Source organism: Lissotriton helveticus, chromosome 8 (genome assembly GCF_964261635.1).
Source record: "Lissotriton helveticus chromosome 8, aLisHel1.1, whole genome shotgun sequence".
Taxonomy (NCBI): Eukaryota; Metazoa; Chordata; class Amphibia; order Caudata; family Salamandridae; genus Lissotriton; species Lissotriton helveticus.
In genome coordinates this window covers 1140759543-1140774811 of record NC_136069.1, presented here as the reverse complement: position 1 = coordinate 1140774811, position 15269 = coordinate 1140759543, and the positions used below count along the sequence as shown (strand labels likewise).

At 46.3% G+C, this 15269-nt stretch overlaps 1 protein-coding gene across 1 annotated transcript in view; it reads left to right on the top strand.

Annotated features, from left to right (window-relative positions):
* The window catches only part of REV1 (REV1 DNA directed polymerase), a 411701-nt gene that overhangs the window by 162844 nt on the left and 233588 nt on the right, over positions 1 to 15269 (top strand). The window contains exon 7 of the mRNA XM_078658014.1: positions 8461 to 8574. Coding sequence (XP_078514140.1) covers positions 8461 to 8574 — 114 coding nt within the window. The remainder of the gene's footprint in view (positions 1 to 8460; positions 8575 to 15269) is intronic.

Sequence of the window (15269 nt, the reverse complement as noted above, 5' to 3'; positions counted from 1 at the left end):
GAAAGGGTATCTAAGATCCCTGTTGCAGAGATCGCTCTCTATGCCCTTATTGCAGCAACACTCCCAATTTGTATCTAAATGATCCCACAGCGTGTCGTGCCCGGGTTTGTCTAGAAATCCACAACATTTCCGTCTCAAAGATCGCTGCCTGAGCAAAGAATTCTCAATGCAGGAAGGGTGTAGGTGCAGTCAGGCTGCAGCATAGGTTTTCACAGAAGTCTCAGATTATCTGTGCTCCCAGATCTTCAGTAATTCACTAGGCCCACTCTGTCCAGTCCTCACCCTGTTATAGCCTTGCTGCACAAGTATGCCTCCCCGGATGCCTCTCTCTGTCCAGGCAGTCATGCTATGCCGTGTAGGCTGCAGGGGGGATGTCAAGGCTTGTCTATGCTCAACAGTGCCTCTCACCTCGGGATCTTGGTGCTGAAGTCCAAGCAGTCCCACCAGGGGCGCGGGGCATTCTACAGTAGATCGCACTCAGGGAGGACATCACACCATGGTAGGTGCTCCTCCTTGGCAAGGCTGCTCTTGTTGGGCGTGGGAGCAGCTCAAGCGTGGCCGGCAGACAGGCAGGCCTAAAGAAAGGGCACCGTCAGCAGTGGTCACCCCCACCCTAGCGTCACCATCTGTTAGCGACGTCAGAACTTCTTCGCCAGTCCAAGCTCTCAGGCAATGCTGGGGCAGTCTCCACTCACCCCTCAGCATTGATATATTGCCCCGCTCACTGTAGCTCAGCACCCACAGCTGTGTCAGGATCGTGTCAGCATACAAAAGTGGCGCGACACCCGCGGTGGTCACTCTGCACTCTCCGCTGACAACCACAGGCCTCGGTCCATCAGTTTGCCTTCTTCACATCAGGAGCCCACCTTATCCCCAGAGAAGGAAGTGACCGCCCCGCTCGCAGGCTGAACTCCGCAGGCTATGCCACCAGCGCAGTCCAGACCTTACTGGACCCACTGCGCCAGAGCAGCGATCTTGTGCTGATTTCTGGACTACATGCAGGTGCATATGGCTGGGTCCAAACTGTAATGGCATGGTGAATAAAAAAACGACGGATTTAGGCCCAGATCTCTGTACTGGGGAGAATGTATGACATTGTTCTGTCCATCAATTGCAGGATTATTAGGTACACATGCCTGCACTACAGAGTGCCCTGTATTGCAGATTGACGCAGTATAGTGTAGGATTGTTATAGCGGTCGAAAGAGCTTGCCTAAATCTCGGCCATCTTCAGGCCAGACAAGTTCCCCCACCCCCTTAACCAGAATCCTGCTTAAGCAGGATTCTACTCAAGTTTCTTCTTGGTGTGGAAGAAAGCCAGAGAATTGACAGCTGTCCTGAGAAAACAACATCAGTCCTTTTGGATTGTCTTCGTGAAAGCAATCCTTCTGTTGCTGCAGGAATGGGAGGTCCTCACTGAATCTACACAGTGTCTAGTTTCTTATTTCACTGGGTAACCTATTTTAATCCCTTTCTGTTGGCCTGAAATCCCTTCCTTCTGGATATTCACTTATGACCTCATTTCGAGTGACCTCCTAATTCTGATGGGGCTGGTACAGCAGGTACTGGCTCCATTGAAATTATGTGATCCATAGGAATACTGCAGATCTCAACTTCCACCCAGAGATTTTGGTTTCTTAATCTCCAGGTGAACATCAGGCCCGAAATGAGGAATTCCTATGGAAATCTTACCAGGAATTACAAATTTCTTCTGTAAGTGCCTATTGGTTGGTGGACCCTGAGGGAGCAACTTGTAATTGGATGGATTTTCCCCCTCCTTGAATTTACTGGTTCCCCTGGTACCAGTAAACCAGTTATGTGGAAAATCCAGCTAATTTACCGAGCCATTCATAAGGGGGGCCCGAAGGGTCTTCCCCTATTAGCAGTCTTCCGTCAACAGTGGGAGTCACAGTTCTGCACAATTGGCTATGGAAAACAATATCAGCAGAGTAGGCTCAGCCCTTTATATATGCATGCATTAATCTTTTTAACAGCTGAACCTCACCCTTATTGTTAAAAAATGATCCATGCAACCAACCACAATTTCAAGCTGAGTTCCTGGTCTATGAACATTTGCTGCAAGCATAGGATTTCTGTCACAATGTACTAACCTAATGCCACCCTGCTTAGGACTCCTTCTACTTTGCCAGCTATGGGTGAGACTCGTCCAACAGGAACTGGCCATTCAGTGGTAGAAGTAACAAGATCATCTGGTCACACAGACCCCTAACCACTAAGAAAGAGAATTAAACCCTATTCTGTTCCACAATCTCCATTTTTCAAAAACCAAAGGGTGGAGTATATGGGGTCTTCTCCATGGCATTCTCCAAGTGGCAATAGTCGCAGCCCATCTCGATTAACTGAAATAATTCATCCATCCACATCTGGGCTATTGACGAGTAAGGACCCATGGTTCACAGAAGGTGGTGCAAGACTTGCAGATACAAATCTTGCTCTTGTTCTTTAAAGGTAAGCCTTCAAAACTATCCAGAAGGCTGTGGCAACCCCCAACCAGGTTCTGTTTATAAGGGAGCAACATGAGACTCTGCACGAGGGGAAAGTGTTTCCTTCAGTGGCAAAAGTATTATCACCCTGGTAGTAGTGTCAGCATGGCTCAGTCCAACAGCATGTCCACTCTTCAATCAGTAGTCATGGATGTGTCCTTGTCACGCTGAGTTGCCCACCTTGAGGATCTCTCTGTACAGTGTCAGTGGTCAAAACGAGAGTCACTGGCACATTGATTACGCAGAGCTGAGAACAGTCCAGCTAACTCCGAAGGCTTTTCCGCAATAGCCAACAATCCTCATTCAGATGGCAACTTTGCAACTATGCATTACGTGAACTAACAAGGAGGAACAAGATCAAAACCCCTGCCCCAGAAGCTCAGCGGTTTGGGTCTAGACCCTGGACTGAGGTCAGACAGTAAAAGCAATTTGCTTACCAGCAGAGCAAAATGACCAAGCAGATTACATGAAGAAAGCCACGAATGGGTTTTAAACAAGACCAGTCTTCAAAAAATCCTTATATAAAGGTTTCATCCAACAGTAGGCTTCATCACTAAATCTCTCAACAAACACTGCCACAGCCTTTTATCCTTCACATGGGAACACAGTTCTTTTGGAAATGCCCTTTTGATACATTGTTCATGGGCGTAACACCTTTCCACCAATTCCACTGATCCCAAATCCATCTTAAAACCTCTAAATTGCCATGTAAAAATGATCCTGCTACCTCCAGTGCCCAGTGCAATGGGTGTTTCCAGATCTGCTAGAGATGTTGTTAAAAGCACACAGAAGATTGTGATGCAAACCAAACTTCCTGACCAAATTGCAGTCATGTAAGTGCATGTTAAAATAGCTAGCCCCCATCCACAAGTTCCTCTTATTTCTTCAGAGAGAAAATATTTTTTTATGGTTCTAACAGCAAGATCACAATCCTATCACGTTTCAAGAAGAAGGAATTATACTCTGCTAGGTACATTTGTCTCAGATCAAGTTACAATTCTTCCCAATCAAAGTCCAACTGGCAACCTAGAGAAATACCCTCCTCTTGATTTTTTTTTTTTAATAACACATTTTTTTGATTTTTTTCTTTGCAGGTAACATTTATCACATTAAATATGAGCAAACCATTTCTGGAATCTTGTGATTAAAAACTTTATAGAACTAAAAATACGTCCTCCAATGAGAGAGAGCTCAATTTGGTTTCGTTGAAACTAATCGAACCTCCACATTCACAATGCTTCATTTCAGCATCTTTTCTGGAAGGCAACCTTTTTTGTTGATATTACTTCAACAGCATGGGTATTGAGATTCAGGCCCTTTCAGCAAGTGTACCCCATATCATTTTTTTAACTAATAGGGTAGTCATGAGGACCCATCCATCTTTTCTTCCAAAGCTGGTTTCATGATTTCATATTATCCAGACGCTTACTCTCCTGTTTTTCTTTAACAATCTTTACACTGACTGTGTGTCAGAAGGGAGTTACATTTGTACATTGACAAGACCAAAGTATTACTTAATTCAAATCAGTTGTTTCTGAACTATAAACCTAAATGCACAAGACCTGCATCTCAAAGCAATCAATCTCTTGTTGGATTAGTCCTTGCTTACAGTGCTACTTCTTCATCATAGGCATCTTCATTGTGGTCTTTCTCATATACATAAATAATTTGAGAATTATCCTAAATTAGTCTCCAAGTACCCGTCGAAAAGATCTGACTGTGAAACAACTACCAGTACAAGGCATCATAGCAATTGAAAGCCCCTGGATTTATATAGGGTAAATGTGCATTTTTCTTCTTTTGTTTCTTATTGTAAGCTTAAGAGGCTGCTTTTTTCCTTCATTATTTAGATGGAGCAGGCTATGAGGTAGCTGCTGCAGTGTAGTTTGAGAAGAGGTTTATTTAATAAACAGTCTAAAATTAGAAATATTACTAAATAAGTGTTTCTCTCCGTCTAGTCATGCTTGACTCTTCACTGTGTTACATTTATGCATACTGAATTTAAAGTGTTCCAGGGTTACCTCATGCAGCTTAGATTTATACAAAACATTTGTGACTTCAATGAGGATGCCTATGATTCAGTACCAGGGCCACAAGTAACCATTTCTTCTCACTGAAAGGATGATTTTTTCTGCTCCTTTCTGAAGTCAATTATGCCTAGAACAAGGCTCCTTTGTGGTGGAAAGCTTTCCAGATCCAAAGGACGTGGCTTTTCTTCTAGTGTTCCGATTGTTTGCATTTCCTGATTTGTAATGTGCATTGTCATGGCTTTATGTGCTGCCTTAACCACAAGCGGTATAGTGTATTTTTCCAGACTATTTGCTTTATTGTCTTTTGATCATGAAGAGCCTTGCAAAATCTCCATGGCAGGGTTGGCTGCACTTGAGGGGAAATTCTGGGCGAGAGTGATCTACTTACACATAAATTCTGTGAGTAGTGCTGCATCGTGTTGTACAGAATGCTCTTTGTTGAAGTCACTAAATAGTTGGCTATTGGACAGAAGTTACCACCCTCTAAGTAGAACATAGGTCTTGGATGATTGCTATACATGCTGCTTTAGCAGGGGGAATATTTTGTTCTGCACTGATATGATGGCTTTTACTAGCATGTTTGGGTTTTCTTGATGGTGTAGGATTGGTTGGCACTGCCAATGTCTATAATGAATTCCAATTATTATGGGCTTGTGGTGAGTTAGGATCTCAGGTGACCCAAATTAAAGTTTAATAGTATTTGATCTGGGCTTGTTTGGTATTGTCTATGAGGGTGAATATGGTCTGACAAGGAAGTCAGTCAGCATTGACATTTGTAAGTGGAAATCTATAAGTGAGTGACGCCCTTCTTGTAAAGACTGTCAGACAGAGTTGCAGGCTGAAAGTGTATAGAATGAATATTGCCTCCATAGTTACCTGTGGGGTTTCTGAGAGATTTAAATATAGGCTGAAGACCCATGGAGGCAGGATAGACCCTGTAATTGCTCTGAAGATCACTGGAATCCATTAAGCTCTGCAAGTACTCGGCTACATTAGCTCATGTCCTCTGAAGAGTCTGGAGGCCCAGTGTTATATGGTCTCATCAAATCATGTTTGAATAGGCAGAATGGTAATCAATGTCCAATTGTTTTGTACTTTTTCTTTTATACAGATAGCTTGTTGACTGGTGGTGAATTCTTATGTGTTTTGAGATGTTAAGTAATTTCATTAGGAAGTTGATGGTAACTGTGTAGCGTGTTGCTGATGGGTGGCAAAATCTTGCATTAGGGTGCTGTTGAGGGTGGACTTTGAAGAAGCAGATTATAAGATGTTCATTGATTTCCCATGGTGGCTCGTGCAGGGAAATGAACAGGCTAGCAGTGTGGTCGAACTAATTCAGCTTCTTATGGAAGTAGTGTTCAAGTGGATTGCATGACAATGACAAATGTGAAAGCGTATTGCATTACATGTATGTGCATACATTGGCTTTATGCATGAGATTCATAATTTTGATGTTGAAGAATTCTTTCATTGGTTTAACGATGCTGGCTTTGGGTAAAGTTCCCCGAAGTCAATGCAAGCAGGTAAGGGCAGTAATCCGATCCCAAAATGAGGTGTTATTTTTTTGGGGGGGAAGGAAAATCCATAAAGCTGTTATTTAGTGCTGGGGTAAATAGGCAAAGTCAAAATAAAGAAATTCTCCTTGTTCAATGCAAAAGCTCTCTCTATATTTACTCTACATATAGCAGGAACATTTGGTGGAAGGCCAGTGAATGAACTTCGTTTGTGAAGACTATAAAGGCTGCTGAGAGATGTTTAATACATTGCATACTGACTATGCTTAGTGTTGGTGTAGCAGCATCACTGGGAAGAAAAAGACTGCTCCACACAATACCTTACACTTCAGACGGGCCTTAAAAAAAAGGAATTGTCCCCATGCCCTTAAAGACTTGAGTTAGTGATTTTGGTTATGAGCAGGGAGAGATGTGCCTCAGCAGGACAATGTGAAAAGACACATAAGTGGTACCTCACTTTATCAGAGTGCAATATACTAGTCTTGTATTACTTATCTGAACGCCTCCAATATGGTCCTGTGTGTAGAAGCGAGTAATCCTCATCCAGGAGTACTTTTAAATAATTCTTGGAGGATCCCTGGGATGAGAGCAAGCTAGGGGAAAAAACTGTCACTGGTTCCCTCCGGGGTATGATACTTTCCAGTAACTTTATAATGTTTCATTGCAATGATTATGTAATGAGAAGAACCCAATGATGTATAGCAGTAGATGGAAGGAGGGAACTCTTCAGGAAGACACATTCTAGATTAAAACTCCCTCTGTGAATTGATCTGAAACTTGGACAGATCTTTAACCAGTAAACTTAAAATACTTTTCACAAATCCTGGTGCCACACCCACATAGATAAACCATTTGTGTGACTAGAACATTCGACGTGCCATAGAGACAGGTGAACATGTATGTATATGATACTATTATAGCGTGAACCTAGCCAAAAGGCAGCGAAGCGCTGCACATTGTCAAAGGAAAGCTTAAAGTCAATGAGTACTAGGAGTGGAAGCTGGTTTGTGGACGGTTAATGTATTGTGATGTAGTATTCTTTAAAGAGGCGAGTCTTCAATTCTTTCCTAAATTGGTGCAGCTTTGGCGAAGTCCTAGTGGATACAGGATGTTGTTCTAGCTCTTGGGTGCATAGATAGAAAAGGCCTGTTGTCTTATTTCGTCGTTTTTATACTTCCTAGTCTGCAGTGTAATGGGACCCTGGTACGGCTGTGCGGAGAAGCACCATAGATGGTGAGCTTGTTTGTAAGAAGATAAGCGGGGGGTGTGATGGCTTTGTAAATGATGCAGCTGCTTTTTAAGGATGTGGGGGTTGTAATCATATTCTTCAGGCCCTGGATGAGACATACTGCGGCTTGTTGGATGTCCCTAAGGGGGGCCATTGTGGAGTCTGGGAGGCAATGGAGAAGAGCATTACCACCCTGCAGCCCTGAAGTCTCTTTCTGAGAGAAACGGTTTGGCTTTCTATAGAAGTGAGAGCTGGTACTAGACAGTCTATTTATTGGGCAATGTGTCACTTGAGGGAGAGTCTGGTGTCCAGGCGAATCCAAGTGAATTGCATTTGGATAGAGTTTGGGTTCAAAACTTTCAAGGTACATGTCATAGAGCCAGGTTTGTACTACATCTTTTTGTTGTTGGCAAATAGGTATTCTTACTTGGTTTGGTTGAGCTTCAAGTAGGCACTGGACATCCATTTCCGGAAGATATATAAACAGTGTTTGAGGCGTTGGATATCTGGGGCAGAGGAGACCTATACATAGTGAATTGTCAGTGTTCTGATGAATCTTGTTGCAGTTTTCTGTGAGTAGAGCACCAAGCGGCTTCATGTAAAGTTTGCGGATGACAGGAGACAGTTTAGAACGGTATGGATCTCTGTAGGGGTCATTTGTGACCTGAAGGTGCCCATGTAAGCAAAACATGAACAATCCCAGTGTTTCTCCCAGTTATCCATTCATGAAGCAGATTGAACAAATATTTGCTCTCCTTGGTCCCAATAATGTCCCTGAGCAACATTGATATTAGACCATGAGCAGGTGCTAGCTTTGTTCTGGCACCTCACCTACTTGAACAAAGTTTAGGGAAGTGGGGGACAGAGAAGGGATCAACTAATTAATACAATTAAAACCTTGTCATAAATTTAAATCTCTTGCTTGAGGGTTCCAGGCCTTGGCCTTTGCATTAGCTGACATACCTATGGAGTACCTGTTTTTTCTTAAATACTTCAATCGATAAAACGTACAACAAAATGTAATAGTTGAGATTAACATGGAAAATAGTCTTTATTTTTTCCTTATCCACTGCTCTGTCTAGATATGCTAATGTCTGTGGCTATTTGTGTCGAAATCAATACAAAAGAATGATCACAAATGTTGTCCTTCTATTTGTAAATCCCCTTCTTATGTGTTTTTCATAGCATGTGATGCTACTAGTTCGAGCAACTTATCTAGGTGTTTGACCTGCATAATCCATGTGGATATGGACTGCTTCTTCGTATCTGTGGGCATCAGGAACAGGCCAGATCTGAAAGGTAACCTTTTTCCTTCATTGTCAAATACTGTTCTACTCTCTGGTGACTTGAGGTTTCTTCATTTCTTTACCTGTATTACCTGGATGTTTCTTACTAAAAGTCCCTTCATGTCATGTTTACAAAAATGTAATATATTTCACACAGAAGTGACTTCCACCTGGAGTCCCCTGTCCTTAAGGCAACCCCTCACTTGATGACCAGTGACTGGAAACTTGACCGTATGAACTTTGTTGTGATAACTTCACGTGTTCCTTCCCACCAGCCCACATTAATAAAATGAAATTCAAATCTTGTAAAGCAATCAACTTAACAAAACAAGACTACCCTGATAGTAGGTCATCTACACACCACGTGACACATCTGCCTCACAAGACTTGAGATCCAGAATACCAAGACACAACAGACCCAAGTAGAAATACTTTTTTAAATCTGTGAACAGAGAATGATGATCGAACTCCATTTAGCTCCCAGACCTACTTTATCTGTAAATCAGTAAGAACTCCAAACCTACCTATTTACTATGTTTGTGCAGTTGACAAAGTAACTACACCAGCCTATACCTGCTATCCATGCTCTTTCCTTCCCCAAAGAAACCAGTCCATGCCAGTAGCAGCTCTTTCATTTACTCACATTATGTATTTCCGTAACTGTGTACTGTCACAGGCTGCACAGCATTCTGGAGGATTAGCCGTGTGGGGTGAATTTAACCTATCAAGGACTAAAGAGCCTTAATGATGTTTGTGGAATATATATATAAATCTATATCTATATCTCTCTATATTTATTTATATAGATAGCTAGATAGATAGATAGATAGATGTGTGTTCGAGGCATGTGGGCTGCTAAATTCATATCTTTTGCATAGATCGCCGCCTAGTGTTGGGTCCGGATGATCGCACCTTGTTGTCCTGGAAGAGTCTTCGAAGTATCCTGAGATAGGTGGCTCCTCCCCTGGACTACAGTGCGCATGGGCATCGGCTCCATCCCCAGATTTTTTTTTCCGCCATTGGGTTAGGATGCGGTCTCGACGTCTCTCTGTCGGAACCGAGAAAACTTACTTCTTTAAGGTCAAAAGACCTTCGTTACCTACGTCGGTATTGTTTGCGTGCGGTCTCGAGTTTCTCCTGTCTCTTTGAGGCGGAATCTGCGGAGTCGAGTTACTCTTCGGACATCGAGGCCTTCTCATCGCAGCAAGACCGCGACTTTTTCAACATGGACCGGAGCCCGTTTAAATACTGTCCCGTCTGTGGGTCCAAATACCCACATATCGACGTGCACCCGGTCTGCAATAAATGCCTCTCGCCGGACCATAACGAGCAGAACTGCATGGCCTGCTCCAAGTTCCGGTCGAAGAAAACGCTCCAGCTTCGGCGCGCGGTGCGCCTCGAGGCCCAGCGGGCGGCACCGGCACCCGATAACATCTTCGACGACCCAGAAGACGAGAGCCTAAGCCATCATCTTCAAATCTCACCACCTGCGACGGAGGTCGAAGCTGCTCCCGACGAAGACGACGGGGCCATAGAACAAGACCTTGAATACGTCGACGAGGTAGGGGACGTCGAAGAAGTTTATGGGGCCGCGGAAGATAGCTCAGGGGATGAGCTATGCCCCGACAGTTATACGGATCAGGCTCAGGTCACGGGATCGCCTCTCGGCCTTACCCAAGACCCTGCACCGCAAGCCACGGCCCCGCCTTCACGCCCGGCCACGGACACACCTGCGGGGGCTACGCAGCCCATATCGAAACCGAAACTGAAACCAACGGTATCGACTGCACCTAAAATGGCCGACGCCAAATCGAAACCGAAACCACCGGATTCGAGTGCACCTAAGATGGCGGACGTTCCATCTAAGACGCCAAAGCCTGTTACCTCATCGGCTCCGTCGACCTCCGGGCCACTGAAGCCGAAGAAGACTGTTGACTCAACAGTGCCGAAGTTATCGGAGGGGGATGCGTCCTCAAAAAAGGTCGTCCGTCAAGGGTCGACCGGAGCGGCACAGACGAAGTCCGCAAAAGTCGTCGATAAACACTCGGTGCCGACAGGGGCACCGTTAGCCGGACGCATCGTCGAGGCGGAGTCTACGAAATCCCTCGGATCCAAGAGCGGAGGCTCGGCTCATAGGCCCAAGGACTCCGTGCCTAAAGCTGCGGCATCGACGTCTAAGCCTCCAAAAGAGCCCCAGAAAGTCGGGGGCGGCGGCCCGCTGGCGGACTCCTCGTCGGCGCCAGGTGCCTCGGCGGGTGGAGCATCACAAATCATCAGTTCATTGCAACGGATTCGTGAGAAGGCTACTGCGACATCGGCTTCCGCGCCGTCGCACCAGAAGACACTGGACGTGCCTGTAAAGCCTACTGCCAAGCTCTTATATGTTCTGCCGCCGAAGGAAGCCCCGAAAGCCTTTGCCCCAAAGACGGCGCCGAAGACATCAGAATCTTCAATGTCTAGCGGCCTATCGGGTCGACAACACGACTCAGGAGACGAATCTGAGCGTTTTATCGACGCAGACACTGGCAGGCTGACCCTTTATAAGAGGAAGATCACTTCCCCGCCAGTGGACTCCTTTATTATTCCACTGAAGAAGAAAAGGCCTACACAGGACATTCCTGCCCTAGTTGAACCTATCCAGCCTCCGCCTAGGAGAAGTCCAACACCTTCCCCCGACCACTCTGGGGGAGAGGAGGAGGGACTAGATGACCAGTATAATTTCCCCATCAATGACCCTGATGCACAACAGGATTCCTATGATGACGCTGGTGACCAGGGACACCAACCTGTGGGGCAAGACCCACAGCTTTTCAGTGCACGGGCATCCCCAACAGAGGATTCTGCAGGATTTCATGCACTAATCGAACGGGCAGCTGCTAATCATGACGTGGACATGCACGCTGACCCAGTGGAGGAAGACTTTCTATTTGACACTTTCTCTGTCTCTGAAAGAACAGTCAAGACACTTCCTATGCTGAAAGGGGTCCTTAAACATGCTGCAGAGATCTTTAAGGAGCCTACCAGAGCGAGAGTGGTCAACCCACGCATCGAGAAGAAATACAGACCGGCACCTGCTGACCCCGCATATATTCGGGGACAGTTGCCTCTTGACTCTCTAGTGGTCGCAAATGCCCGCAAACGGGCCAACTCCCAAATGACTGGTGAAGCTCCTCCCCCAGACAAGGAGTCCAAAGTGCTTGAGGCAGGGGGCAAAAGAATAGCTGCGCAGGCTGCCAATTTCTGGCGTATTGCAAATACACAGGCGCTATTGGCACGTTACGATAGGGCGCATTACGACACCCTAGAGCAACTTTTACAACACCTGCCTACACAGTTTCAAGAGGGTACCAAACTGCTCATAGAGGAGGGAAAGCTCATCTCCAACGCAGCAATAAAGTGTGCACTTGATGCCGCAGACACAGCAGCTAGGGCTATTAACACTAGCGTCATGCTAAGACGACAAGCGTGGCTACGCATATCAGGGTTTAAACCAGACATTCAAACAACCATACTCAATCAGCCCGTCAATCCTGATAGACTGTTTGGTCCTGATGTTGACACCACCCTCGAAAAGATTAAGAAAGACAACGAAACGGCTAAGTCAATGGGGGCCCTTCAGTCACAACAATTCCGGGGCAACACTTTTCGTCACTCAGGTGCACGTGAGGTCACCCGAGGGCAGATGGGTCAACAATCACAGTTCACTAAAGGTGGAGCACAGTCCTCGTACCCCAAGCAGAATAAAGGAGGTTATCGAGGAAACAGCACCAGGGGACGTGGCAGAGGAAACAACAACTCCCGTTCCTCTGCCCCAAACAAACAGTGACTCTCTGTCACTGCCCCCCGACCATTTAACACCTGTCGGGGGGAGACTCCAGCAGTTCCTGCCAGTCTGGACAAACATCACCACAGACAGGTGGGTAAGACAACTTGTCCAGTACGGTTATTGTCTAGAGTTAACGTCCACTCCACCCAACATTCCACCAAAGCAACGGCCTATGTCCGCAGAGCACTTGCACTTATTGCAGCAAGAAGTAGTGGTGATGCTGCAAAAAGGCGCAATAGAGCTCGTGCCAGTGGAGGAGGAAGGCACGGGGGTCTATTCCCTGTACTTCCTTATTCCAAAGAAGGACGGATCTCTCAGACCCATTCTAGATCTGCGCCCCCTCAACCTGTATATACTGTCAGAACATTTCCATATGCTCACACTGCAACAGATTCTTCCCTTGCTGAACCAAGGGGACTTCCTAGCAACCCTAGACCTCAAGGATGCTTATTTCCACATACCACTACACCCGTCCCACAGAAAGTATCTCAGGTTCACTATCCAAGGCAGGCATTATCAGTTCAAAGTCCTACCCTTCGGAGTGACCACCGCCCCCAGAGTGTTTACCAAGTGTCTGGCGACGGTAGCGGCGCACCTCAGGAGGCAGAACATCCATGTCTACCCCTACCTAGATGACTGGCTCGTTCAAGCCAAGTCGGAACAACAGTGCGCCGCGGACATGTCGACTACCATTCACCTCCTTCACAATCTGGGCTTCTCGCTGAACTACCCAAAGTCGCACCTTCAACCAGCACATGTACGGCAGTTTCTGGGTGCGACAATAAATACCCTGACAGCTATGGCTCAGCCAAACAAGGTCAGGATAGACAGCATACAGTCTCTAATCCAAAGGTTCAGACCACAACACTCGCTTCCAGCGAGAGTGTTCATGCAGTTGATAGGCATGATGGCCTCCTGCATCTTCATAGTCCCTCACGCAAGGTTACATATGCGTCCGCTCCAGGAGTGCTTAGCAAATCAGTGGACACAGGCTCAAGGACGAATGACAGACCTAGTGTTGGTTACCAGTCGGGCGTACAACTCTCTGCATTGGTGGAATCCACACAACCTTTGCAAGGGCCGACTGTTCCAGGAGCCAGTGCCACAGATTATCCTGACAACGGACGCATCTCTCCAGGGATGGGGAGCTCATCTGCTCACTTACACAGTGCAGGGACTATGGACGACGCAGCAACAGAAGATGCACATCAACTATCTGGAACTGATGGCAATCTTCATGGCGCTCAAGTCCTTCAATGTACATCTGTGCAACAAGGTAGTGTTAGTCCGGACGGACAACATGACAGCGATGTACTACATTCAAAAGCAGGGAGGCACCCACTCGCCGCAGCTGTCTCATCTGGCTCAGAGCATGTGGAAGTGGGCCATTCAGCTGAACATTTTCCTCATGGCAGAACACCTCCCGGGCAAGGACAATCAGATGGCGGATCTGCTCAGCAGATACAGCCATCAAATGCACGAGTGGGAGTTACATCCATCAGTACTCCGCCCGTACTTCCAACAGTGGGGTCATCCACAGATAGACCTGTTTGCCACAAGCGAAAACGCAAAATGCCAACACTTTGCCGCCAGGTTCCCTCACCCACAGTCGCAGGGGAATGCGATATGGATGAACTGGTCAGGCAAATTTGCGTACGCTTTTCCACCAGCACCTCTAATACCGCTGGTGGCAAGAAAGCTAAGGCAGCACTCGATGACGCTCATCCTAGTTGCTCCAACGTGGGCACGCCAACCATGGTACACCACGTTTCTGGAACTCTCAGTGGTGCCGCATCAAAGGCTGCGCCTAACACCCAAGCTCTTAACGCAGAACCATGGAGACATTCAGCATCCAGATCCGCAACAGCTCAACCTGGCGATCTGGCTCCTGAAGTCCTAGAGTTTGGCTACCTTCACCTACCTCCAGAATGCATGGACATCATCAAGGAGGCAAGGAAGCCGACTACCAGAGCATGCTATGCTGCAAAATGGAAGCGTTTCGTCATTCACTGTACAGCCAATAACATAAACCCGCTAGATGCATCTATCCCTAACATCATTTGCTATCTGTTACATCTTTACAAGTGCAATCTAGCGTATGCTTCCATTCGGATACATCTATCCGCCATAGCAGCTTATCTTCAGAACAGGCAACATCTCTCTGTCTTCAGAGTGCCTGCCATTAAAGCCTTCCTTGAAGGTCTGAAACAAGTCATTCCCCCGAGAACACCGCCAGCTCCGGTGTGGAACCTCAATGTGGTCCTCACCAGGCTGATGGGACCACCTTTTGAGCCACTGCACTCGTGTGAACTCCAGTTCCTAACATGGAAAGTGGCTTTCTTTATTGCTATTACGTCACTAAGACGTGTCAGTGAGCTGCAAGCGCTCACAATCCAAGAGCCATTCATACAAATTCATCCAAATAGAGTGGTACTACGCACTAACCCCAAATTCCTTCCGAATGTGGTGTCACAGTTTCATCTCAACCAAACTATTGACCTGCCCGCATTCTTCCAAAACCCACAAACGGTGGCGGAAAGAATGCTCCATACTTTGGACGTTAGGAGGGCGTTGATGTACTATATTGACAGGACACAACACTTTAGGAAAACAAAACAACTTTTCGTTGCCTTCTCGCCACAGCACAAGGGCAACCCTATTTCCAAAGCAGGAATAGCCAGGTGGATTGTTAAGTGCATACAGATCTGCTATCAAAAGGCTAAACGTACCTTAACAATACCCCCAAGGGCGCACTCCACACGCAAATTGGGGGCATCCATGGCTTTCCTAGGGAACATTCCTTTGGAAGACATTTGCAGAGCAGCCACATGGGTTACACCGCATACCTTTACAAAACACTACTGTGTTGATGTGCATTCCAA